The sequence below is a fragment of the Nesoenas mayeri genome (genome assembly GCF_963082525.1).
Source record: "Nesoenas mayeri genome assembly, chromosome: 1".
In the NCBI taxonomy this organism is placed as follows: Eukaryota; Metazoa; Chordata; class Aves; order Columbiformes; family Columbidae; genus Nesoenas; species Nesoenas mayeri.
The window spans coordinates 52,110,300-52,137,776 of NC_137541.1; the positions used below are offsets into that span (position 1 = coordinate 52,110,300).

The 27,477-nt window shown below is 40.0% G+C and overlaps 1 protein-coding gene across 5 annotated transcripts in view; it reads left to right on the plus strand.

Annotated features, from left to right (window-relative positions):
• Window positions 1-599: 599 nt before the first annotated feature.
• The window catches only part of PPP1R12A (protein phosphatase 1 regulatory subunit 12A), a gene marked incomplete at its 3' end in the record, with an annotated part of 115,889 nt that continues 89,011 nt past the window's right edge, over window positions 600-27,477 (plus strand). For all 5 annotated transcript variants that reach the window (XM_080346381.1, XM_080346382.1, XM_080346383.1 and 2 more), the window contains exon 1: window positions 600-933. In XM_080346381.1, coding sequence (XP_080202507.1) covers window positions 697-933 — 237 coding nt within the window. In that variant the 5' untranslated portion in view covers window positions 600-696. The remainder of the gene's footprint in view (window positions 934-27,477) is intronic.

Here is a 27,477-nt window from a genome sequence, read left to right on the forward strand (position 1 = left end):
GGCCGATCACTTTCCTGGTCCTGCTGGCCACACTATTGCTGATACAAGCCAGGATGCTGTTGGCCTTTTCTCTGGTCACCCCTTGGTGGTGGCCGTTTAACTAGCAAGGCCCTCATCTCTCTTTGAGTTCGTTTTCCCAGCCTTGCTGGCAGCCCCAGGCCGCAGGAGGAGGAGGCATGTGCCCCAACCTCCCCCTGGCAGGCAGCGGGCGACGCGTGGTGCCGCGGCCGCCTCTCCCCTGCAGGCGCGGGGATTTCCGCTCCGCGGTGGAGCAGAGGAAGCCGGTGACCGTTCGGCTGAACTCCTGAACTCCTGGGCCCGCGATGAGGCAAACCGAGCCGCCCTCGCCCCAGTCACAACACGGGCGGCGGCGGCGGCGGCGCCACTCCCCCGCCCTGCCCCCGCCAGCCCCCGCCCGCCCATGACACCTCCTTTCCCCGCCGTCCCTCCCACAGCGGTTCCCCGCAGCGCGGCTCCTCCCAGCCCCGCCTTCCCGCCGCCGGTACTCTCGCGGGGTTATGCTAACGAGGCTGCCGCTGCCGCCCCGCCCCTCCGCTTCCCTCCCGCCCTGCGCCCTCCATCTGGGTGGGTGAGCGAGCGAGGGCGAGTGCGGGCCGCGGTGCGCTGTGGGATACTGGCGGTATATAGTCTATCCTCGGTGCGGCGTTAGCTAAGGGGGCCAGGCAGGAGCGGGGTATGAAGATGGCGGACGCCAAGCAGAAGCGGAACGAGCAGCTGAAGCGCTGGATCGGCTCCGAGACCGACCTGGAGCCGCCCGTGGTCAAGCGCAAAAAGACCAAGGTGAAGTTTGACGACGGCGCCGTCTTCCTCGCCGCCTGCTCCAGCGGGGACACCGAGGAGGTGCTGCGGCTGCTGGAGCGGGGCGCCGACATCAACTACGCCAATGTGGACGGGCTCACCGCGCTCCACCAGGTCTGTGCGGAGCCGTTCCCGCCGGCCGAGGGGGGCCTGGCCGAGCTCGGCGGCGGGACCGGGGCTTGAGGCAGGCAGGGAAGCGGGGTTGGGGCGGGGGGGGGTGGCGGGGCCGGCCGGCCAAGTGCCCTCTCGGGAGGAGGAGATGGAGGAGGAAGGGGCCGGAGGCGGCTGCTCTCCCCTCCGCTGGGGGGTGTCGGGGCGGGGAGGGGCCGGGAGCGCGGGGCGGGAGGCGGCTGCGACCGGGGTCAGGCCCGGGGGCGGCCGGAGGGGGGAGCAGCCCGGGCTCCGGGCCGGCTGGGCTGGAGGGGGACAGAGAGGCTGCGCCCCATCCCCGCAGGCCGGACGGGGGCGGTTGGGCCTCTCCTTGTGCGGGGAGGAGGTGCCGGTGACCCTCTTTCGCTTTCCCCGCTCGCCTCGCTTCTGTCGGGAGGGCCGGGGGCGGCGGGCCCAGCCCCGTGTTGTTTGGGAGGAAGGTGGGGGGAGCGGGCCGAGTGCCCCCCCGGCGGAGGGAGGGGTGGCGGCCGGCAGGTGAGGGAGGCGGGCCCGCCTCGGGGGCGCTGCCCCGGCTGCCTCCGGCCCGGGATCCCGGCAGCAGTTTCCTGCCGGCCCCATCTCCCCGGTTTCGCAGCAGTTGAGGCGGTGAAACCCCCCGCGTGTGCGTGCGGAGGGACGGATCGCCCATTTCCCTCCGGTTTCTAAGGGGAACCAGTGTTTTGTTCCTAATATAGAGACGTGTATCGATAACAGGCTTTCTGTAGCGGTAGCTCCTGCCGCAGTGTGAAAGCCGAACTTTGAGGGGAGCGGGGCTCTTATAAGTTCCTTTCCGTGCGTCGGAGAGCAGTAAAAAAAAAAACCAACCGAATCCATATTGCTTTGTTCTGGTGTGGGTATGTAGGAGGGGGGTTGGTGCTGAGGGAGATAACTTTCACTTGGGGCAGGGGGGGAATGGAAGGGAAACTGGCTGTGAAGTTTCCTCAAAATGGATGCTTTGTGCATGTTGAACTTCATAGCAGTCTGATTGGAATCTCAAAACGTTAGCCAAATAAGGAAAGGCTGTGGCAATCCGGAGATAATGCGGGTTTGCCTGAATAGTTTTTGTTTCTCTAGAAGGCCAAAAGCTTCCACACGACATTAAATTAACTAAATAATTAACTAAATATCTAAAAACAAAAAAAATCTTTGACAAGCTTGCTTCTTGTTTTTAAGTTTAGAAGTTGTTCCACAGTTAAAAAAAAATCCTTTATGATTATGAGATCTAGGTTGATTAAGTAGAAATCTTCTCAGAATGATTAGCTGAGGTAATTAGGATGTTGTTATACAGTGCTGTTCTTAAATTCACCACCTCATTTTTCTTCGATATATTTTAACCATCCCATATAGATTTTTCAAGGATGTGAGGCTCTACAAATACATAAGTTGCCCCATGCTACTGGATAGAATCCCCTCCTTGAACATAAGATGTGAAATTCTATTGCTCCTTGCACTATTTCCTGTGCATAAGTTGTTGCTTGCTCCTCTGTAAAGGGTTTGGGTTTGCTTTCAGTTATGAACTGAACTGGAAGAATGTGTGTTGTGGTTGAACCTGTCAGTGTGTTACTGCAGCACAGTTACCTGACTTCAGGCTAGCCTGACTCTAGTGAGGTTTTATGTATTTATCCTTCTCTAATCAAGTTATGATTGCTTCATACTGCCAGGGAGCTCTGTATGAGAAGTCATACCTTAACTGGTTAGATCGCTAGGTCTACAAGTTATTGTACAGCAGCGATTGGTAGGAAAGGATGACGTTTGGTTTAACTCTGTTGTTAGAATGAGAGATGAACAGTGTTATCTCTCTTCCTGAAGTCTGGATGGCATTTTCAAAATGGCTTTGATTACTATATACAACAAAGCTTTTATCAAGATGATTCTGAGCTTATTCTCCCCTTCTTGTTACCTGTAGTCGGCTTGCAGTTTGGAAGGGCAAAGTCTAAGGGAACAGAGGTGAAGATTTACATCACTGCTAAAACTCTTACTCACTCTCCTCCTTCCTCCCTCCCCTCTTGTAGTGATACTGAAGAGTCTTTTCCGGTTTTATGGTATAAAAAGGAAATAAGAAGATGAATTGTGAAGTTATAATCCTCTTGAGGCAGCCCAGTAAATGTTGCCTGTTGCTATAAAAAAAGAAAGGCATATAACAACCCCCTGCCTGTGACCACCTCTGAATGGTTTCACTTCATTATTAGCAATAGATCAATATTTATCAATGTTATCAAGAAATCGTATTTTCCTCTAATATGCCATATAAATGGTGCAAATCATACATGACAGAGTCTGTAACATGAAGCTGTTTAATCAGATTTGGCTGTGTCAGGGAACAAAGCTGTATCTCTTCCCAAAGGAAACTCTTCAAAAACTTGTCATTCTTCCCGACAGAGTTTTGACTGATTGATGTCATCTGTCTTGAAGCTGGATGTCAACTGTGTTGAAGTTGTTATGTTTAAGACTGCCATGGTTTTCTTTTGCTTTTTTTTTTTTGTGTCTGTGCATGTGTTGTCTGTCAGATCCTATGTAGACTTTAGTGCTCCACAAGAATAAATTTGTCTTAGCAAGGATAAAGTGACTACCTTTTCTGGGTTCTGTCCTTCTTGTCTTGCATCTCAATTTTTTTTTTGTAGTTATTGAGAACAAATGCATGTGTCTGAAATAGCAGTAGAATTAAATATTAAGTATACTATTCAGCCTTTGTTTTTCCTGCTAGATATGACAGTTATTAAGCTTTGTTCTCAGCAGCCCAGGTGGTTGGAAGTGCTAAGGGGAAAGTACCATTAATCCTGAAATTCTGGTGAACTTCAGAACTGGTCTTTAATAGAGCATCAAGCTTTGTTACTAAAGCCATTAGCTAAAGTTTTCCTATATCAATGGAGTAGAATGCCATCACCATGAGAAAGCTTTATGTAGCAATTATTCTCTTGCTGCAGGTACTTTCTTCATCTCTTGACACTGCCAGTGAGTGATTTTGTTTTATATTTGCATGTGCATAAATGAGCAGACTCAAGTGTATCAAATCTGAGGACATATCAGTTAAATTTCTTTGCATTAAAAATCTTGCAGAAGGGGAAGAATTGACATTAGATGATGATTATTATTCCCATATGTAATGTTGGCTTCAAATGTCATTCTCTTTAAGAACTTGTTTTAGTATATGTTTAGGTTTGGCCTTCAGCACAAAGGACGAAACTGTGTATGTACTGTGTTTCTATCTATGTGAGATATATGCAATGTAGGATATTGCAGCAGGGTAGTACGTACTGTGCTGCAATATCCTGCATTTTAGATAGCTATTGTGCATGTATGTCTGTAAGACCAGAAAACTTAGCTTTAAATTAGACCTTAAATTTGCAGTTGCATGTCCCTTCCATTAATTTAGTGGAGGTTGAAGTTCATTGTTTTTAAACATTGCATTCCCAGGCTGTTGTCACACAGGTTGAGATCTAACTTAGTGCAACTTTTCTAATCTACCTTAACAGTTGAATGTAAGGGGCACTTGAGAAAAAGATGAAGCCCAAAGGTGAGCTGTGACCTTGCGAATTAGTAGTTTCTGCAGAGGTGGAGAGAAAAGTGGCATATTCTGAAATAATGTTAAGCTGAGATTATATACTGTTTTCAGTAAAACCTGGTCCCTTCTAGGATACACATATTTATTTGGAGTGGGATTCATTTCTATCATCCTGAAATCTTAGCACCTCTACTTAAGAGTTTTGACTCTTCCACTCTTACTTTGGGTTCACTAGCTCTGATTGGAATTTATCTCTTAAGTGACTGAAAGTAGCTTGTCTACAAGTGACACAGAGCTTTGTACAGGAAAGAGGAGCCCACCCTTTCTGGGCAGTACCATGGGAAGGCTGTGTGTGGTGGGGAGGGACCGTGATGTGACTTGTTTCCTGGAAGGCTGGATTTCCCGTGCACACTGCTCCCCTGGGAGCGTGGGGTGTGTGCTGTGGAGTACCTGCACGCTCCTGATAAAGAAAGCAACTGAGATTAGGCTGTGGTTAGGTATGACAGTTTAAGCAGTCTTCTTTTTTGGCTGCCCTTTTTCTTTGAAGCTGCTCAGACTTAGGAGGTGGTAACCTGGTTTTTGGCCTCATTCTCTCCGGGTGAGGAAGGTGGGTGCTGTGGCCTAATTCCACTACACAGCATGAAAGGAGCGTGTCCTTCTATCTTGATCTTACTTCTTCCTGGGGGATGGTGCTGCTTTGGATGTAAGGTAAAGGAAATTGTCCTGGCTGTTTGTGTGTGGGGCTCATTGAGTACGATTAGGTGTTGTCATTGTTGAAGGCTGAACAGCAAGAGAGGCTCCTTATCCTTAATAAAGGATTCATGTGCTCTTTTTTTTTTTTTCCTAGGACAAATATGGTTTAATTAAGCAAAGTTCCCCAAAGGCTATGTCTCTGTTGCAAATATCAGTGTTTTTCTGCAACTCTTCAAGTACTAAATTGAATATGAAGGTGAGACTGTTTTACCCACACTATAGTTATGTTTTAGCTTGCAGGCACAGCAATATGCAGTGTTAAATAGAAATTTTGATTTGATGCCACTACTGTAGGACTCTGCTGCATTGATTCCTTAGTAGTAATTAAGACGCTGGGAAACTCTTCACAAGTGTGTTTCACTGAACATTTTTTCTTTCGAACTAGTTAAGAACAGTTATTACTGTCTTAATATTTCCTGTAGATTCTGTGGGATTTATTTGCTGGGTAGGAATACCTTCTTTTGTGGGAGTCTCTGCAGTAGTTTATGTGAAAAATTCTACTGGGATTCCTGGTGGCATGCTCATAGTGCCTGATATGGTAAAGGGTATTGTTACAGTAGGCATTAACTGTTGTCCTTGTTACATCGTCCTTTCAAACAGCAGGGAGTGATGAAAAAGGACCATAAAATCTACCAGCACTGGATCCCTTTGCCTTAGAACTTGATAGAGGCACTGTCAGAATCCTTTTTGACAAATGATAACACAGGTCACATATTTGAGCTGGGGCCACAGCGTGCGCAGCATGTCAAGACATAAGAGCAAAGAGCAGGTTGCTAAAGTCTTAAATCTCTAGGGTGTTTGCATCATAACAGCAGCACCCAACAACCAAGGGTAAGGAAGGTATGGAAATAGCTCAAGGCTGTCTTGGTAGCCTCTGAGCTATGACTTCTGCACTGCCTCTTTTGGAGGGAGAAAATACTGATGTGTATGGTAAATCCGTTATTTTTTCCAAGAGTTAAGTAAGAGAACTTCCTTTCATATGAAGAGGTTTGCACTCGATTATGAACCTGATGCTTAAATCTCAGCGTTTGGAGGGGGAACAACCTCCCACATCCAGAACCATCTAATGCTCTTGTTGTAGATGATACACAACTGAGAATTTTGGAGTAATTTGCTCAGCTTGTATTATGCCATTCTGACTTTTTAAAATATTCTCTATCTGTACAGCAAAGCACAGAGAAAATTAGTCCTGAAATAAGCGTAATGTTGAATTTACTCAGTGATTAGACTACAGAGGCATATTTGTTTAAAATCCCCTTTGTAATAGCAGTTGGTTCTTGTGTGGGCCATAGATCTTTCTCTCCATAGCTACAGTAGCTAGGTTCAGGTTCTACAATAAGTACTGGTTAACTTCCTACTAATCTTGTCATCTAAGAATTTTTTTTTAATGCTTTGAAATGGAGGCAAGAAGAGGAAAAAAATGTGATTTGTAATATACCTGAAGTATAATAGTGGAAATTTAAATGTTGCATTCAAAGCAATTGTGATCTGCTTGGTGTTTTGTAAAATAAAAAAGTAATAGTCTTTTCACCGTTTTGTTTATCTCAAAGTGTCTCTTGGCCTATTCATGGTCTGTCGAGTTTGAACCTGGGATTTCTGTGTCTGGTTACATAGCAGTTTTCATTGCTATGGGTCTTTCTTTTGCACAGATAAACAGCCCAAGTTATAATTTTAAATATGTAAAGCATGTTTCTATGTTAGTGTAACTGACAGATTTCTTAAACTTACGTAGTAATGAAGGAAGAGTTCTACATTCAATATAAGGATGAATTCAGCTGGTAGGGCTTTAGTGTTTAACAAAGTTAATGTTCAGGGACAATTTCTGCTGTTCTATAGCTATGAGTTTTACTGTAGCATTAATACTAGTTTTACTGTAGCATTAATACTACTTTTACAGTAAAGCTTCATCTATGGTTTTCTGTGTATTCTGGCAAATTCTTGGTATTGTTTGAACATTTTTTCATAATAAATCATGAAAAGCACTTTAAGAGTAGATGAGATGTGCTCTTGTATGTATGAATGAAACTGATGTCAATACACTTGATTTGAGGCCTTTTTGATCTTGGCATTATAGTGGAAAGCATGCTGTTTTTTACCAGATTACTAAATTTCAGTTTTTTAGATAAATCTGAGGCTAGGAGACAGAAGCAGTCAGTATAAATCATTAGTAGAGATACAGCTTGGGTCTTCTAACCGAGGACCTGTATTCCAGGCTAAAGGGTATATGTTCAGTTTTAGTTGGAACACATGGTTTGACAGCCTCTTGGCCAGTTCTTGTTTATCCGTTTGCTCATACTGTAACTTGCTCCTTTTCTCAAAGTTCTTACTTGAGCTTGGAGGACACTTATTGCAATCTTCTCAGACTTTGAGAGCCCAGCAGATTATTGCTTCTTTCTGTGTAATTTTGATTCCTGAGGCTGGGCTAACAGGATGTGGAATTGAGGAACGTGCATGTGTTCTAGAAAATACTTAATTTTATCCAAGAATATATTTGGACAGGTTAGACTTACACAAACTGATATGCTCTGAAAGGAATGTGGTGGAATTGTAAATTATGCCTTGTTGCTGCCATACCTTAGTATCAGCATAGGGTATGTGCGTATAGGACATGCAGTGTATGAGGACATTTACCTAATAAATGTTGTATCAGTGCTTAGCGGTGTATCTTTCTTCATTGATCTGGGCAACTGTAAAAGTGAAAACTGGAATGCAGCTCCAAGGCAGTGGAGCTGTCGGTAAGCTGGGCAGCTTCTGATGCTGCTGGATGGGTGGAGACATTCCAAGCTGCTTTACTTTCCTATATGCATTCCTGAAATGACAGTCAATGGAAAGCATGGCATAAGAGTGGCAGCATTCCTCAGCTGTTTTCTTTCTAGTAATTTCAAGACTCTAAGGATAGAACAAGAAGGTAAAAGATAAGGGTACTTGAGGGTAGGGGAGGGAGCGTTTCTGGATTTATTTTTTTAAGTGCTTTGTTTTGACAAGACCTGGAACCCCATTTTTCTGTCTCAGTTGTTTTGTGGGAACACTGAAACAGCTACTGTGCTTATCCTGGAAACACTGGATCTTTGAATCATTCACAAAACCAAAATTAGAGCAATATGATGAAGTCTTTGGAAAATACTAGTTCCCACTTATGCCTGAGCAGTGTTAGCACTTAGCCCATTAACAATAAATGTCTTAGACTAATGGCTTCTAAAGGTCTGCTGAACAGTAAAGAGTAGAATTGGCTCTAAGAAGAGGGTGAAACCTCCTAAAAAAACAAAAACAAAACAACAACAACCAAACAACAACAAAAAAACCACAAAAAACCAAACCACACCAAACAACACCAAAAAACCAAACAAAACAAAAAAAAACTTGAGCAGCAAATGCAGCCTTGTTTTGGGCCTACATACAGAAGCAGATTTGTCTTCAAGGCTGTGTGTAAATAGTTCCTATACTACTGTAACTTCTGAATACTTTTATTTTACATTTGGTCTATAACTGGCACATAACTGTCTATTTTGGTACTATAATATCTGTAAGCTGTGATTTTTTGGGGATGTTTCCAGTTCTAAAACATTCTGTCAGATAATGGATTTTATTTTTTTAAATCAGTCTGAAATTTCTTTGATTTGTTTTCTCATGTTGTGATTGTAATTCATGGTCTTGAGTTCAAACTATGACAGCTGGCTTTAACAAGATCAGTTAGACAGCCAGCAGTGGTGGTCTGCAAGTTTTAGTTCTGGGATGATTATTTAGTTTTGCTGTTGCCATTTTACCATCCCGATAGTGAAGCTAGAGGAGTAACTGAAGTATCTCCTACATACATACTTGGGTACTTGAAGTTTCTTGTACATGAAGGGATTACATGCAGGTCTTGTGTGTTGTGGATCTGGAGTATATGTGTGTGTGTGTGTATATATATATATGCCACTTTTCTTGTGAATTTCATTTTCCTGTTGTTTTTTTGGTTCTTTTACAGAATGACTGAGTGTTAGCAACATGAGGCCTGTTTGTTAATAATTCTGCCCAAAACCTATAGAATGAACTTACCAGAAGTATTTTTCTTAAAATTTCATAATTGAATCAAGTATTTGTCTAAGGCAAAACACCAACATCTTCATCTGGTAACAAAGGTGAAGACAGCTGGCAGTCATGTACACTGATGTACATGTGTGGTCAGTGCTCCCTTGGGAAACACTTAACTTGGATGAAGCTTTCACTGAGAAGCTGCATTCCTCTGTCAAGTCCGGGATCCTTGTGGGCCCCATTTGAAACTAAAGTACTGTCTTGGACTTTGGCTTTGAAAGTTTTGGCTTACTAATGTCCTGAGAGTTGCTATAGCATTCTTGACTGAAAACCTGTGCTTCCATTACTTAAGCGGAAAATTTGTTATTTTAAAGCTGCGAAGCATGGCATCCCAAGTTTTAACAAAAGTGGTTTTGCTTGCAGTATGTTCACGAATGTATACAATTATACTTGAATAAGTAGGCTTTACCAAGTGAATAATCTTAATGAAATCAATTAGAATTTTCCAAAAGTATGCCTCCATCCCAGAGGTGAAATAATCCAAAGATATTGGTACTATTCCCTCACTTTTGATTTTTACTACCTTCCCTATATTCTAAAAAATATAAGTAACCCTACTTATTGTTGCAACATGAAGTTATTTAATTTTATCTAGTTATAAAAAGTCAACAACTCTTAAACTTGTTTTATTTATTTATTTATTTATTTATTTATGAGGAGTATGTGCTTTGTCTCCTACTTGATGGAAAAGTTTAACACTAAATCTGTTTAAGAATATTTATTTTTTTTTAATATCAGTTTCTTGGCTTCTGAGTAGAGCAGAAAGGGTGGGTTGCATTAACACTGTGGCTGTCAGTGGGTTTTTGTTTGTGAATCTCTCTGGATGTGGCTTTCTGGTCACTCATTTTCTACTTGCTTGCAGACAACCTGGCCAAATGGTGGCATTTGTATCTCTGTATAGCTACACTTGTATGTGCGTAGTAGTTGTATTGAATACTAATATGTGTATGTCACAGTGCTTGTTGGTTATTTGTGGGTTTAGTAAGAGAATCTACTTTCCCCTATATCTTTACAGGAGTAACTTAGAAAATCCAGTGGCTCTTGTGCTTAACACTTGCAAAATACTGAAGAAAGCCACTGGCAAGTATATGATTGCCCTCTGTTTTAGTTGAGCAGCCCTCAAACTTGGTTTTATGGGAAATAATTTCTTCATATTTTTACCTGCCATTTGCAGTGTTTGTGTTTCACCCACAGTCTGCCTGGCTTTGGCCTGATCCATCAAATGTGACTTCAAAGAAAGCTCATGAAATTATTGTATAAACAAGTTTTACCTATAGCTCTAGGTAAGTATAGCAGTGGTGATTTTAAAAACTACTCTTTCAATGGAAAATACAAAACAACTTAGTATGAATGCCAGATGACATATTGTTTATTTTGTGAAAAGCAAGACTCAAGTTAGAGGAGCTGCGCCTGAGATCCTGGAAGAGGGTGTCTTGAGAAACTTCTGCTTTGGCAACATCTGCCAGTGCTGGATGTGTCTGCAGATACTGATGTGAAGTATAGAAACCCAGGCAACCCTCTGGCTGCTTGTGTATGTGAATTCTTGTTTAAAAAGAGGTATTACTTGCTTTTCTGAAGGTAGGATGAGAGGTGTGTGGGAATTGTATCCTTTCTCTAATTTCCACTAGAGGGTTGTTCTTCAGTTTGGTTATCTCAGTGCTAACCTCTGTATCTATTCATCCTTCACTTAAACCAGTAATTCCTGGCTAATTCCTTGCTAATGGTCTAGCTTTACGCTAGTGAATAGCAATGATAATCAAATTTCATAAGGCTGAGTTTGGAATCCATGTACTGTTCTAGTGTCTAAGCAATGAAAAGACGATGCTGTGTTATGGTGAGTTTACTTTTAAAAAGCTAAACGCAGACTATGCATTTTTTCCTTCTTTTCCCTATAGCAATAATTGTAGCTAGTTGACCACTGTTAATTGGGAAAAATATTTAGTGTCAGATAATCAGTGTACATGATGGTGTGGTAGATTACTTCTGCCTCTTCCATAGTACCAGCATGTCAGATGTTACCCTTCCATTTTTCTGAAGGGGAATGTGCAAGAGAAAGTATTTATGTCACTGGGAAAAAAACGCTGGTTTCCATTTAGCTGTCCCTTTGCCTTTTTTTTTTTCATTATGCACTTTTGTGACAGCTTGAGGTACTGCTTTATATATATGTGTGTGTATATATATCTATATATATATGAAATTAATTGCTAGAGTCCGTTCAACATATCTAAATTCTTAAACAGTGCTTTTTCCCCCAGTTCCTAGGAAAGCAAAGCTATACTATGTTGGTAGGTGTGAGTATTCCACAGATGGTGGAAGTTCTGCTTGGAGAAACATGCATTGTAGGCTTGAAGTGCCAGGTGATTCTTAGCATGCCTGAGAAGGACTGTTTGATTTATATACTTGGTAGTTACAGATGAGCTGGTATTCAGGTTTAGTTTGTTGGGTTTGGTCTTGCTTAAGGCTAGAGGCTTCCCCAAAGTATTTGATTGCCACATTGCCTTCAGTAAGAACTTCATGGTCAACTGAACACCATGCAGCCGCTTGCTCATTCCCTCTAAAAGGGGGAGCAGGGAGAAAATCAGAAAAGTGAGGACTTGTGGGTTGAGATAGAAACAGTTTAATAAGCAAAGCAAAAGCTGCACACACAAGCAAGGCAAAACAAGGGATTCATTCACCACTTCGCATCAGCTGGCAGGTGTTCAGCCATCTCCAGGACAGCTGGGATCCATTATGTGTAGTGGTTACTTGGGAAGATAAAATGCCATCACTCTGAATGTACCCCCCCCCAGCTTTATGTACTGAACATGATGTCATACAGTACGGGATATCCCTGTGGTCAGTTGGCTCAGCTGTCCCGGCTGTGTCCCCTCCCAACTTCTTCTGCACCTCCGTCCAACTCTCTGGTGTGGTGGTGTGAGAGGCAGAAATGGCCTTGATGCCATGTGAGCACTGCCCAGCAGTAACAAAAGTATCCCTGCATTGTTAACACTGTTTCCAGCACAAATCCAAAATGTAGCCCCATACCATCTACTATTATGAAGAAAATTAATTATATCCCAACCAAAACCAGCACATAGTTATAAAAACAGGCTCTGAATTCGAGTCTGCATCTGTACAGAGCTAAACAAGGTGCTGATGCTTCTTGAAACCTAGCATATGTCCTACTATGACTTCTTCCTCTGAGAAAGGTCTGCTGCAAGTTTGTTTCTTTTTTTTTTTTTTTTTTTGATGGTATCAGCAACCATTGAGATATAGGATATTTACACTTCTACTCCTCCTGACTTTATGAAGATACCCAACATGATGCCTTGTCCTCTCAAACCCATGATAGCACTATAAATTTCTTTTTTAACTCTCTTAATGCAAATAGCAGAACACAGATTTGTTCCTGTAAAGCAAATTGTGTGAAACAAAGGTTTTTGGGAACTCTAGCTTTTGTCAGTCTCAGTATGTAGATTGTGAAATGCTTGTCGCTTCCAGTGAGTCTTGATTCACTGAGAACATTGGTGACTCCGCTAAGCTATTTACCTTCTTAATCTCAAATATTTCTGGGTGAAGTCCAATTTTAGTAATGCTCTGGCTTTAGAAGGTGCATGTAAGAATCTTTCTTAAATTCTTACATTAAGGTGCAGATAATTTGCCTGCTTTAGGCAAAATGTGGCATGTAGGTTTTCTGCAATTTTCTTGATTTCTGAATACAAGACTAAGTTTCAGATACTTCAGTGGCTGAGTTTTATCAGTTGGTAGAACTTGACTCAATGTCCAGGGCTTGGAAAAAAGTTATTAAGCACTCCAGTGAATATTGCAAAAATGTGTCAGTCTCTTGGAGGTGATTCCCTTCTTCCCCAGAAAACTTCAGTTATACAACAATAATACTGTTGCCAATTTAGAAGAGTATGCAAAATGAAGGGAAACTGCTGCTTACAAGATGATGCTGATACATGAAGAGTGAGTAGCAGACTGTTGGTGGCCCACTGGAATAGCTAGGGAAAGGTAATTTGTCTGCTTTGTGGGGGTGGAAGGGATGAGAACAGCACTTAATTTGTAAAATTACACCTGCAGGTTGGCACAATGTCTGAACCAAAAAATAGGCAGTAAGTCACTAGCTAAATGGGCTGGTCTGTCATGCCCTCTCTTCAGCCAGTAGCTCTGGATGCTTTGCTATCTTGTATTTGAATGTGCATTTAGAGGCCTGTTTAACTTGAGGCTTTTGACTTGTCATCAGGTTTATCCCTTTGGCTCTGTCACAGCTGATGTCCACAAAAGCAAAAATCAAAGGGAAACACCTTGCTGAGTGAGAGAGTGCAAAATGTCAGATTGGACATCAGTTATGGTAAAGTCTGTAGGAGCTGTAGTATGAAGTAGAGCTCACTGAAAAAATTGTGCAGAAGATGCTGTACAAACAACTGTGGAGAAGTTATATTTTTGCAACAGAAATAAATATCCTCTATCAGCACTTATCAAGAGGTTATAGGTAAAAGCAAACTCATAGTGATTTTTATTGATTGTCTAGTTTTAAAAGTATTTGGGGGCATCTCACTTTCTGACCTGTCTATTCCACTTGAAAAGTATTTGGTTTCTAGCCTGAAGACTGGTAGCATATTTTTAAAATGGGCTGTTGTGATGGTTATGGTATGTTTGTTTTTTCTCCCCTCCCACTTAAAGTGTAAACTACATTTACGGTTAATAATTCTTAACATTCTGAGTGGCTTTTCTTTCCAGTTATTCAGAGATGTTTCTGTGCCATGTAGTTTGACTTTAGTGGCATCCCTCGAGTTCCAGGGTTGAACAGATAGGTCTGCTGTAGAACCTTCAGGTGCATAGCGTTGATGTGATTAACCTGTAATATCTCCATGTTATTACTAGATCTTCATACTGTTTTTACTAGAGTTTTGACACCTGTGATTAGTGAACAATACAGGTGCTTAGCTGGTTGACAGCACTCTTCAGCCATAAAACAAAGAGTTAAAATTTTGGCTTTAATTGATGCAGTGAACTTCTACAGCATTATTTTTAAGCTTGAGAATTTTAGTGAATATAATACATCAGCAGTAACTTTCTTTTTAGAAGAACATTCAAATTGGTAGGCTTTGTCTTCTCTAATTTATGTTTGCATAGGGTTTGACCCATGACTTAAATATACACACCACATAGAATTAAAGAATTGTGAATTTTCAGTATTGTCATAATTCTTTCCTATATTATGCCAGTAGTTACAACACTTTGTACTTCCACTAAGTGTTGTAAGCCAGTAATCCTTTATTTTCTGAGTTCTTTTGAAGGACTGTGAGAAAGGAGAAGGAAGGATGGGGTTTATGCACTTGCTAATTGGCAAACTTAGGTTGAGTTGTACATGCCGCTGAATCTGAAGATAGAGGAGAATTCTCTGAATGCATGAAGCCAAAATGTTTACCCCACCTGTGATATGGGATTGTTGAACTTGTAATTGTATCCAATGCTTGAGCTAAAACTGCTAGAAGCAGGTGTAAAGTTCTCCAGTAGTAGCTGAATATCAGTAATAAAGTTCAGTGCAACTTCTGCTTCAGCTGATGAAGTTCTAGTACACTTGCTTTGATGAATTTAGATTATCTTTTATGCATGTACTGGCACAAGTAGATTCTTCAGATTGTAACCAGCCATGATGTGTAATCAAGGATAGCCATATTGCTCTGACCTCCTGCAAGTTGGTCTCCTAAAATGGAAATTATTCATTTTGCAGATGGAAATTGGAGCCAAGCAGCTGTGAATTCCACAAGGCAAATATTGAGGCAAATTCATAACTTTGCTTTTCTGGTCAACAACCGGATGACAGTTGATGCCAGTATTTGCTGCTTGCTTTTGATCTTTGATTCAAAGATCTTTACCATAAAGCCAGCAAGTATTTATATGATGGTACTGCTTAATATCCACAGTGATTTTTGTTTTTATAAGTCTTTTTTTTTATAATCCCTGCAATCCCTAGTTTCCGTTCCTTCCCTACAACAACAAGCTCTTGCTATTCCCCCAACCTTTACATCTGTGGCTGCTGTTTCAGGGAGTTATTGTTAATTTGCATTTGATCAGCTCTTACAGACTGAATGACAGGAAACTTGGATAGTTTGACTACTTTGTGTGCACGTTTTCCTTGGCATGCAGCAGTGACTCTGATTACCTGTGAACTGAGGGGTCAGTGTGGAACTGCTGAACTAAAAGGACTGTGAAAAGTAGAAGTCAGAAACTACATGCTTATAAATGACACTTCCATGAATCTGTGCTCCACTTTAGCTCAGTATAAGTGTTCTTGACTAGACGGAAGTTTCACTGTTAAATGTTTGATTTAGCTTTGGAAATTAAACACAAAAACTGGGTGAAACTGTAGTACTACTGTTGCTGGTGTTCTGTACTGTTCCCAGAGGACTACTTACTTAAACTTGTAAAACCGTCATCTAACTGATGTAGAAATTCAGTCTTGTGTGAAAGCTTGCTGCGTATTTCAGGTTTTGATGGAGACTTGCAAATAGCACTACTTCAGGTTTAATTTTTGACAAAAATCTGACTCACAAGCAAAAGCAGAGCTGGGAATATATGCAGGCAAACTACCAAACAGTTCTGCTGCTATGTTTTCAGGGTTACACAGAAAGTAGAATAAAAATTATGCAGCCTCCTTAAACTGCAGTCCTGGTAGCTATATGAAAACCTTGCCTTTAAAGAAGGAAGGCTCTTGTAGTTGTGCCCTAGGGCTGCAAAAAACCTAATACAATGGTATACATATGCAGAATGGTTAGGATCCTTTTCCAATAGCCAGGTGAGACTAGGAATTCTTTTTGGTAGGAAGTACTGTTTCAGAAGACCATTAAGAAGGTGAAAGACAAAGTAGAGCTATGGTTTGCTTTAAATTATTTTAGAAAATTAATTGATAATTATTTATTAATAGATATGTATTTACCACTAATTAATAAATTACTGGGTCCTGAAGGCAAGAAGCTGCCGTTGTGTGAGCTTTACAACCTTCCTGATTCAGCTCTTAAGGAGTAAACTCTCTGAACCAGGTACTGCTTTGTTATGTACCTTTAGATGCCAGCTGTTGAGTGCCTAATGAAAGGCTCTACTATTTCTACTGCTGAAGTACCTGGAAGATAATTTGCTTAACCTTTATCTGAGTATTTTAACTGGAATTAAAATGGGAAGGCTGTCTTAAAAACAAACAAAAAAAAAAGTCTCTCATATGATTTATGTGGCTTTTGATTTACAGGGTCTAAGGAATTCTACCTTCCCTGAGTCCTTGGTTGTGGAAGGCAAGTAAATATTTGGAGACTGGGTATTTACCACAGTTGGGTACCAAACAGTCTTCTGTTTCCTGCTGCATTCTGGGTAGTCTTTTTAAGATGATCTTTGCTCTTTTTTTTTTTTTTTAGCCATATACATTTAGCAGTTAGTTTTAGAATGCTGTTTGATATTATATTGACCGCAACAGCTTCTGGTGTGGTCTTTTGTGTTTCAGCTGGTATAATAAGCAAGGAGTTTCTCTCCAGTCTAAATGCAAGCTTCAGTCTATCTCTCCAGTCTAGATGCAAGCTTCAGTCTCTTAAGACGGGATATCTTTGCTCAACCTGTTCTTGGACATGAGCGTATTTCTTTGACAGGTAGGCATGTATTAGTTAGTTAGTCTAGATAGAAGTTTTGGTCATCTGAAGTGGTCTTGGTTCCTGAAAAGCATAATGTAGGAAGCAGAGGAACTAGAGGAGAGGAGGAATGGCAACAGCAGCATACTGAAAAAGTTTGTGGTTTAGATTGTCTGCTTTGAATAATCATTTTTAGAATTGAATGAAGAAATTTAGATGGCCAGGATAGTTCTTCAGCAACATTGTTTGTGGAGTTCAGGACTTTTGGTGGCATGTTAATTAATGCTCATCTGTCTCTTTTTTTTTTTCCCCTCCCTTTTTGGAGACTCTCCTGGTTTTTTTTGCTGCGCTTGGGGAGATTTTAGGTATTGAAGCAGAAACCTTTTCCAGAAAACCTGAATTGCTCCACAGATGTGGATATAGATTCTTCTGGATATCCTGGTCCATGTCTAGAGCTCCTAGGTGTCACAGTAATACAGGGATTTATGGGGTAACTGTTACACATTTAATACCTTTTCTCCCATTAACTGCCTGATGTACAGACCCAGCAGAAATTCCTAATGAAACAGAAGCTTCACTTGCACGAAGCTCTGTGCAGAACTTGGAAGGCGTTGTTCCTGCTCTACAGTGTGTCATAGTGGAAGATGTATATGAAGTTGAGGGAGGAAGAATACAGTCAAATAAAATCATGCTAGCTTGCATTTTAATGTCAGTTTCTTGTTGAACGAAAATAAATTTTTGACTTACTTTAACATTCTGTCAAAGCTAGGTTGTACTTCATTTGTATCTGTATCTGCAAACCGAGGAGTGCTATAGCCACGCTGAGCATAAAGAACAAAACAATTGTCCATTGTTCCTGTGCTGTTTGGTTTTTATGTGGTTTTTTGTTGTGTTTTGGTTTTTTTTGCCTTACCTCATAAATTTAATTAGAGTAGTTGGGTAGGAATAATTATTCAAGATTTCTTTAGGGCAATTTTACTCCGACTTTTAAATGTTTTCTTTCTTTGAAAACTGGAATGGTATCACATCTATGAAATTATCCGATTCTGTAAACTGTAAGGTTTTTTGTAATCTTATATGCATGTATTTGATGCAATAGCTATTAAAGAAACAAATATGCCATCTTGCTGTTCAGAGACTTGATTTGTAACACAACAAAGCAGAGGATCTTTTAAGAGTCCGTAGTTTTTGTTAAGCTTTCATTTATATAAAGCCGAGATCCTAAAGAAATAAGTTTAAAACTGCACAGTTGAGTCCCTTTCAGCAGCTGAGATGGTATAAGATATCTGGTGAATTAAAAAAAAAAATCTAAATGTTTGGTCCCTAAAATCTATCCGAAAGGTAATAAAACTGTTAATGTGTTATCTGATAACAAAGAAGGAATGGGCTACATTTTGTATTTTGGTATTAAAGTGTTATACAGATTTTTGTTGTTGTTGTTGGGCTGTAACTCTTACTTCAAGCTCATTTTAATTGTTAATTGCAGCAAATTTTATTTTGCTTTAACCATAGTTCTAAAGTTGTGATGTTCTGAACATGCTTAGAGTGAAAGGATCCAATAAAAACAAAGTAGCTTGCAGTAATGGAAAACATGACTCAGTACAAGTTGAGAACAGAAATTAGCTAAAAGGCAGACCGTAATCCTTAAAACAGAAGCTAAATTTAAGCACTTCATAAACCAGGTTGAAAATCAGTCTATTCTGCTGGATTTCCAGTTACAAAAGTGCTTCAGTCATAGTCTTCATGTGCTGTTTTTTAAAGTTTCTGTTTTTCCAAACAGATTTCACATTTTGATATTCTAGGTTTAGCCAATTATTATCATAATTCAAGACCCATAAGCCAACGCAAGTGCAGTCACCTGAGATCAAGGTCCAGTTTAACTGAGGAAACTTGTGCTGCCCACTACGGAATTTCACCTGAAGAGTAAGGATGGTGCCAATTTGTTCGTCTTCTGCTGGTTGTGCCAAGAAGTGCATACTTCTTTGGAGTAACGAGGAGATTGCTGATGACATGAGGGCCATGGACTGTTCAGCTTCTCCAGTTCTGTGTCTACATGCCAGAGTTCAGAGATGTAGATAAAATAAATCTCAAATGACAGAAACAAACCATTTATGAGTAAGCCAAATGTATTGCATTTCCACATTTAACCTTCATTTAGACTTCATATCTTCAGTTCAAGACCTTAAGTACAGGCTAATTTTAAATATTAAACATTAATAGGGAAGATTGCTGTAATTAGGGACTGATTACTTCATAGTTATGAGTGAGACTAGTTCAAAGACATCTCATATAAAGAATAGTATTAATCAAATTAACAATAAGGTGCTTCTTTCCTTGAATTCCTGTCTAATTCAATCTGTTCTAACTGAACCTTGGCCCAAATTGAAAGTAATAACTAGAGTATTCTTTTTAAACTACTCAGTCATATTCTGTGATGTTATACTTTGCATTGCTAGACATAGCAGGTACCAACCAAAACAATACCTGGAACTTGTGTTGTAATATGTGTTGCAAAACTTATTCCATAGACACTTCTTTTGCTGCCTCAGTGTTCCCTGAACATGCTTATGACATGGGAGGAACTAACTCCTGTTTATATGACATCCAAATGAGATCCAAATTATGGAAAACTGGCTCTGTCACCTGGTGCCCCAAGAAGAAGTAAAAATTAAAGACAACTTACTCTTGAACTTCTTAATCACTTTTTTCAAGGTGAAAATTCTCAGGTTTACATTCCTTTTACTTTCCCACATCTCTGATGTAGGCTCCTATGTGAATGATGTCTCTAGTATGTAGGCAGCTGAAGGCACAAATGTGTGGACTTACTCCTTAAACAGCATTAGCTTTCCAAATTCGAACGGGAAAGTTCTGAAGCAAAGGCTTTGGGTTACTTTTGTAGGCGCTGGACACATTTGAGTCCATCAATGCTTTCTAGTCTCATTGTTAGACTGTACAATCACCTGAGTGCAGTGATTTAAAACACCAAGAAAATAAATACAATTAATCCATCAGTAAATTAAATACTATTAATCCATGTCTGACACCTTCATCTGAACACCTCAATTATCAATGCTTGTCTAAAGAAACAATGATTGATGTATCTGCAGGTCCTTATTGGACTCTACTGTAGATGGTAGTGAGCACAGACTCAAAAATTGGATGTTGCTTCTACACCTGGAAACACTTAAACTCCTATAAATGCTGCAGCTTTAGTCACATTATCAATAAGGCTTGCCCAGCTGGGGCCAAACTCTACAGCCCTTTCTTAATATTCTTGGAGCATCCTTTTTCAATGCTTACATTTAAGATCATATCTTACAGGTTATTCGAAACTAAAAGCTAAACTTTAATGCAGTTTTCCAGTTTGCAAAGGCATTGTTTTCCCCATCTCTAGAACAATAAATAACCCTTATCTAAGCACACAGTTTGTGTCTGCTTTGAGTAAATAAGCTGCTTAGCCGAAGAAACCATCCTAATAGTAATACCTAAACCTGTTTTACTGCACACAATATCAAAGTACTTCTTTTTCTAGTCTGCTGGATAATTATATACTCTACTTTTAGAATGGTGTGGTTAAACACAAACCTCTAGAGCAGCAAGGTGGTGTGTCTTCTGTCACCACTGGTTTTGACTGTCATCTTCATGTGAGGGAACTTTGACACAGCTCAGCTCTTTCTTCTACTTGCATAATAACCTAATTTGTTCCTAAGTGTGCTGCTGCTGGTGTCCCTGATGTCCTGTTGCTTTCCATTAGGGCTAAGAAAAGTGATTGTCATAACCATCTTAAAATAAAGCCTTTTCTTCTGAAATTCAGCATCTACATTGATTTTAGTGCAAATATATACACATGCCATTTTATTGATGAATACATCAGCAATATGATGTTTTATGAAGATACAAAGAACAGCTGCAAAGTTACTGCAAGCTTCTTGGCCAGAAAGTGCCTGAGCTGGATTTGGATTCAACTAGTTTGCATCTGAACTTTTCTTCTCTTTGGCCTCAGACAGTGATGGTTGCGTTCTGCCACATGATTGTCTTCCACAACTGTCCTCCACAGCTGCACAGATGCAACTATGTGATAAGCTGAGCAGTGCCCCAGCATGTGATGGAAGTCAGCTGTTTGTAGGTTTTGAAAGAAGAGTGCTTGTTATTCTTTGTGACCTTACAAGGCTTAAGAATTCTAAATTATCACACATTAAACTAAGAAGTGTGAATGCTTCTATTTTGTCCTGACATGAATTCCCACTTTTCCTAAGTGATTATAAAGACTACAGGGCAGAATTTTGCTGATAATCAGTTACCCTCTCACAGTTCCTAGGCAGCAGGAGGGGAAGGAAGAAGAGGCAACATATGAACCAATTCTAAAATTTTAAGCTAGATGACTTGTTAGTGACTGGATAAGAAGGTCTGGAGTGACTGTGCAGCATCAGCTGTTGTATGTATAGAACCCCACTCCTTGTAGGCTGCAGCTTAGGCTATTAAAATGCAAAGTACTTTGCTGGTTTAGCAACCTATTCTGTCTCAGATGCTGGTTATTTCCATGGAAATAGTGTCATCTGTAACCCAGACTAACTTGGAAAGGCAAAATCTCGCCTGCCATCTCACTTCCCTCTCCCTCTTGCCTACTGGCACATCACAGAGGACTTGGACACCCTCATGGTGTTCCTATGCCTGCAGCATGCTACAGCTGCACTGCGTTTTTTGCCTAACCTCATTTAGTCTAACAGAAGTCTTCAGCAGAGCAGTAAGTATTTTCTGTACCATTCCTAAGGTCAGTAATGTATTAACGCTGTATTGCTTCAGCGTTAACCCAATGGTTTATTTTTAGTGCAGAAATGTTAAGAGATAACTTTATTGGATTGTAGAAGAATCTCAATGCTGAACACTGTCCTTCTAAATGAGAGCTCACCATCCAGCTGCCACAGAGGCAAGGTCTGGGATGCCCGTAGGAACTGAATGAGTATACTTCCTTAGACACTTAGTCTGACAAGCGCCCATGTATGCAGCTTTTTGAGTCCAAGGCCACATAAACTGTACTTCAAGTGAACTGATACCCTGCAGAGCAGAAATATAGTTGTAGCTACTGTAAATTTTTCTGAAGTAGCTTGGTATAATGATACTTTTTTCTAAACCAAGCGTGCATTCACTTTAGATAGGGATGTAGATACTCTGAACTACAATGCTGCTGTTATTCTAGACTAAACGCTTGCTTAAGCACAGTACTTACTCCTTGACAGCTCCTGTACATTCCCATGCTTGTTCACTCTTGTGTAGAGGAGTTTAATTTGTCCACTTGGCAAGTCACTTAGTAGACGAGCTTGCAGCTGGAGTGCAGTAACTTCTAAAATATTGGTATAAGAACTAATTGAGCAGTTCATTAAATTACTGCTTAGGACAACCCATGATAAGATCTTGAGAACTGGAGTCTTAGCTCTCCTCTGTGGATAAAATCACATAAATTTAAATGCTTTACAGCTCCTTAAGGGATCTTTTTAATTTGGGGGAATGCCAGCCAAATGAATTCCGAACTTGAATAGAGATGGCTCTGGTTCCCAGCATGGCACATAGATTTCAAAGGTGATTAGTGTTGGGGGCAAATTTAAGAACAGACTGAAATTTCATCTTACACACAGATGTAGTTGTCATCTCTCATCTTTGTGTATGTATTTATACTGTGGTCACATAGGTACTTAATTTCTAGATGTACTGATTTTTTAGACTTCTGCCAGCAACTCACACCTCAGCTGGAATAGAAGATACATCTTCAGGAGATCTATGTGTATATATTTATATAGTTTTATAGGAAAGAAAGTTCTGTTCTGACTTAAAATGATAGCCATCATTTTATAACTGTGAAAAGATCACCCCTGCTAGGGTGTATCAAGTATCTTAAGAGAAAGCAGTGGATTTTTTAATCCTTTCTTAAAGCTTAATGCTTTGAAGACTGTTGTGCCATCCATAAGTATTAAATACATAGGTGAAATCTTAGTCAAAGATGTATATCCCACCTGCCTCATAGATTTAGAGCTTGAAGAGTTTGTTCTTTGGAAGCCAAATCTGGCCTTTCCCCAGAAAGAAACCAAATTTCTGAATCTTACTGTTTTATGTTCTATCCCAAATCTTGAGGACTGTCTCTCTAAATAAAAGTTTTATTTTGTCAGTACATCCACTTCTGAGTCTGTTTATTTGCATTGAAGAAAACCTCATGAGTTGTTTTAGTACTTGAAAGTCTGTCCTTTAAGTTCCCAATGAGCAAAGAGTTGTTTGCATTCATCCATTATGGATGTTGTACTCTTGTTATGGATACAAATACATATCAGTATGGTACTTAAAACAGAAGTTTCATCCTTCTGTAAGTAGTTTTGCTTTTCCAAATCAGAACCCTGTCTTTTGACTATTGTATCAACTAAAAATGTCAGTTAACAATTACATGAAGTTTAAACACTGAGGTGGAACACAGTTTTCCTCTTTTCCTCAGGAAATTTAAAAAAAAAAAAAAAATCAGAACAAACCTAGGGGATGTAAAATTTAAGAAAAATCTTTGAAGTTGACTTTGGTTTTGGATACAGGAGTTGTCATATGTAGGGGTGCTGTAATGATGTGATGACTGATTAGGCATTGGAGTGTGTAGTGTGTGTGTTGATAGTTAACGTGATTTTTCAGTGTGCTTGCAGGAAAGACTCAGATGCTTTTCTAGGCAATATAATTAAAATGGTTACGTTAATTGGAACTCTTTTATTTTTATGGAAGATATATGAAGTTGATCTCAATACTTGTCATTTTACAGATTCTTTGATGTCAGTGAATGGAATAGTAGCTAATATGTTGGTGATGTTTTCATTCAGTTTGTAAGCAGTTGGGTTGTGGCAGAGGGAATCCCAAAACAGCTATTAAAAATAAATAGCATAAGCCATATGCAATGCAGGAAGCATTTAAATTTTGAGCATTTAATGGATAGGATTGTTGGTGACTGATACTAATTACTATGCGTTATTACACATGTTGTTTCACTGAACATGTCTTACTCCCATGATAGACAGGATAGCAACAGTCTAAAATTTCCCTTCTCTGTTAGGGAAAGGATATTTTTAGGTGGAGAATTCTGTATTGAAAATACTGACTTCCAGCATCATGCTACACAAACCTATGTCATACAGGCAGTTGGTAACCAGTACATATAGTAATGAGGAAGTAGAGATGCTTTTAAAAAATTCTGAGTATTATTTTAGTATTAGTACAGAGGTTGATGTGTCTGTTAGATGAAGTATATTCTCTGAGGTGCAAGCAAGCAGCTAGATCTCACAGCAGTTGGTATTTATTGGAATGAAAAGTTCTGTTCAGATTGTATTAAACTACAGACACATTTTTTGTCCTTATGAATCAATAGACTATGTGTCGATTGAAGAATTACCTTCCACTCCCAGATAAAGCAGGTGCAAATGTCCTAGTTAATTTAACAGATCGGGTACTCTGGTACACAGAATACTGTAAGGTTTGGTATCTGAAAAGCAAACACAGTGTTGAACAAACTGTACCATGTATTGGCCAGATTGAGTTCTCATAAAGCATTGATCTGTGTTGTGAAATTCATGCTTAAAAATATATTAGTTTAAATAACTAATTAGCCTTTTAATAAATGCAAATAGTAAGAGTTCTCTAGTAATTTTGATACTACATTAAAAGTGTCGCTTCCCAACATCTAAGTGCTTGGTTCCTTCTGAAAAATAATTCCTAGAGCTGGAAAGACGCTGTCGTCATGCTGGCACATACCTCTGACTGAGGCTTTTAGTATTGCTGTGTTTGTCTGTCTAACCTTAAAATCCGCATACTTTCTTGCCCCCCTTCTTTGAGACTGGCGATATTTTCCTTCCTTCGTCTCAAAAGCTCCCCTGCCCTTCTGGAGTGGAAGCCCCACATTCCGCTTCATTTTGCACCCCTGCCTGTTCAAGAATGGTGCTTTCCCCAGCCCTCCTTGTCCTTTCTCTGTCGGCTGTGTATTACCATCTCCTTATAAGCCCTTGCTTGTTAGAGTTATTCCTGTTGGAATCTAGGCTACAAATAATCTTTCCATGCAGCAAGTTGCTGCCTCTGATAAATACCGGCTGCAGCCAGCGGCTGGCAGGGAGTTTTGTTTGCTGTCAGACCCTTGGATTGTGAATTAGGCTTTTCTGGTATTTTTCATTTGCACCAAAATCAAGGAAGTTGTGTTTATGAATGCTGCCTGCAGTTTTCAAATCGATCTGGTCTAATATTACATAAAGAAACGTATTCGGTTGAATGTTAAGCTGTAGATTCTTCTGGAATGCTACTTACATGAACTCTGTTAAGGCAAAAGTAATGCTATATCTGTAAGATTTAATTCTGAAGTGTGTTTTAAAAATGTACTGCAAATGTTCGTATTAACTATACTATATAAACTAAAAAGATGGCATGGATCTGATTTGTGTAAGCATTTTCCATGGGAATCCCAGTGCCTTATATGGTCAACTTGCTTTGTAGTGTTTCAGTGAAATGAAGGCAGCCATCCAAAACCGAAAAAAAAGCAGCCCAGCTGGCTTTAGCTTTGTCTGTAATACCCTCTTTCTTGACCTCCTTCAGAAGCACAGTAGCTAATTATTAAAACTAAAAATGTGGCAAGACTCTATGCAGCTAGTAGGAGAAATTCCTTTTGTGGCAGTGGTTGTACGTTAAAGATTTAATGCTAATTTAATCAAGAATAGTAGCATATTGATAATACAGCTTTATTGCCTAATGAACTTTTGCCATCAGATAAGCTTTACCCAAGCTTGTTGTAAACTAGTGATAATTCCTGTAGCTGCTATAAACAAAGGTTAGTCGACAGAATCCAGCATGCTTTTTTTCTATGTGTTTGACTTGTTTGTTAACTGCTTGAATAGATGCTAACAGTTTAAGTAAGTGCCTGTTGAGGCTTGCATATTAAGGGATTGCTTCAGAGAGATCTGGTTCAGGTTCCTCTGGAAAAAGCATCTGAGCATGGTGGCACGAGTCACTGAAAATGACAATGTTGGCACTGAAGTAAGCTACCCTGTATTTACTTTCAAGTGTTAGGATGCACATAAACTTTTCTGTAATTTTCCTTGTGGTAACTATAATACCTATACTTTAAAAAACCCTCCTGAATGAAAGGCTAGACTGTCAAACTTAGTCATATGTCTTTATTCAGATACACAGAATCCTGTTTTACAAGAAGTATGATAAGTTGAGAACACAGGAATGTCGGTACCTTTATTTGAAATACTAATGAAAAACACAACCTGTTTTCTGTTGCAAACCAGAAAACACAGAGCACTTTGTCACTTACCCGCTGTGATGACAGTACTCTGCAGTAAAAATGCTATAGTATTCATTTGACTTGCAGTGAAGAGGGTTTCTTTCCCTCTGGGCTGCCAAAGGCCTTAAGGACTCTTTCAGTTAATCACATAGCTCCAGTGTAAAAAGGAAGGGCCAGTCTACTAAGCTCAGTAATAAGTCATCTCTGCTTCTGCTGATATGGGGCATTCCAGTCAGCTCTCAGAAAAGCAGCTTTTGTTTCTTAATGCCTTTTGGTTTCAGCTCTTACTAGCTTCATGAAATGACTTCAACTCCTTGTACCAGCAGAAAAGGTGAACAACTGGTTTCATATTTGCTTTCCTCCTATTATTCATGATTTTGTAGTTGTATATTATATGGTCATCAAAGTGATTTTGTCCTAGGCTGAAGAGTTCTGGCCTATTGAGTTCTTCCTTTTCAGGAAGCTAGTCTGTACCTTTAATCCAAACCATGGATCTCTATGAAGTCTGTTCTACTATTTTCAGCTAAGGGCTGTAAAGGAAGATGATACTGTCTTTCTTCTTCAGTCAGGCAGTGTTGGGTTTGCCACCATGGTAGGACATTCTGTCAATTGTAGCTGCAGAATGACAGCTGGATTTTTTTTATACTTAATCAGATTGGGAGAAGCAAAGAGAAAGTCTTGGATGGATCTGTGTTTTTAATACTCTAGCATTTTGGAAGGTGCTAGGTTTTCTCAGAAGAACTCATTTTTTAAAAGCATTTTCAGATTCACTGGAAGAAGAGTGCTTCAGAGAAAAGATAGTATATAGGAGAATTTACCAAGACCTAAAGAAGACCGGTGGTACTGTACAGTGATTTGTCTAAGTTAATTTTCAATATCGTAATTCAGAGCATGGAATCAGTCAGGTGTCTGTGGACTTCTAAGATTCATTTAGAGATACACTAGTGCTATCTGTGCTGTGACCTCTTTGCCTCCACTAGCACAGAGGAGGAAGCTGTAAGATGCAAAAATAGAGTAGGGTTGTAGGAGTGAGTCAGAAGAGTGGAGGCAACAGCAAGCTGTCAGATGTGGGCTGGCTGTCAGGATGAAACTTAGAGTTAGGAAAATTAAATGGTGGTGTAGAAGAGGAAGCAGGAAAGAAAGGCTGATACTAGGAATGCTAAAATAATGGAACTTAGTTGTTAGTATATTGGATATCAGATAATTAATGTTTCTTGTGAAATCTGTACTTGGATTTAACATGCATTAACCTTTTAATACTCTATTATGTCATCATACCTGGATTA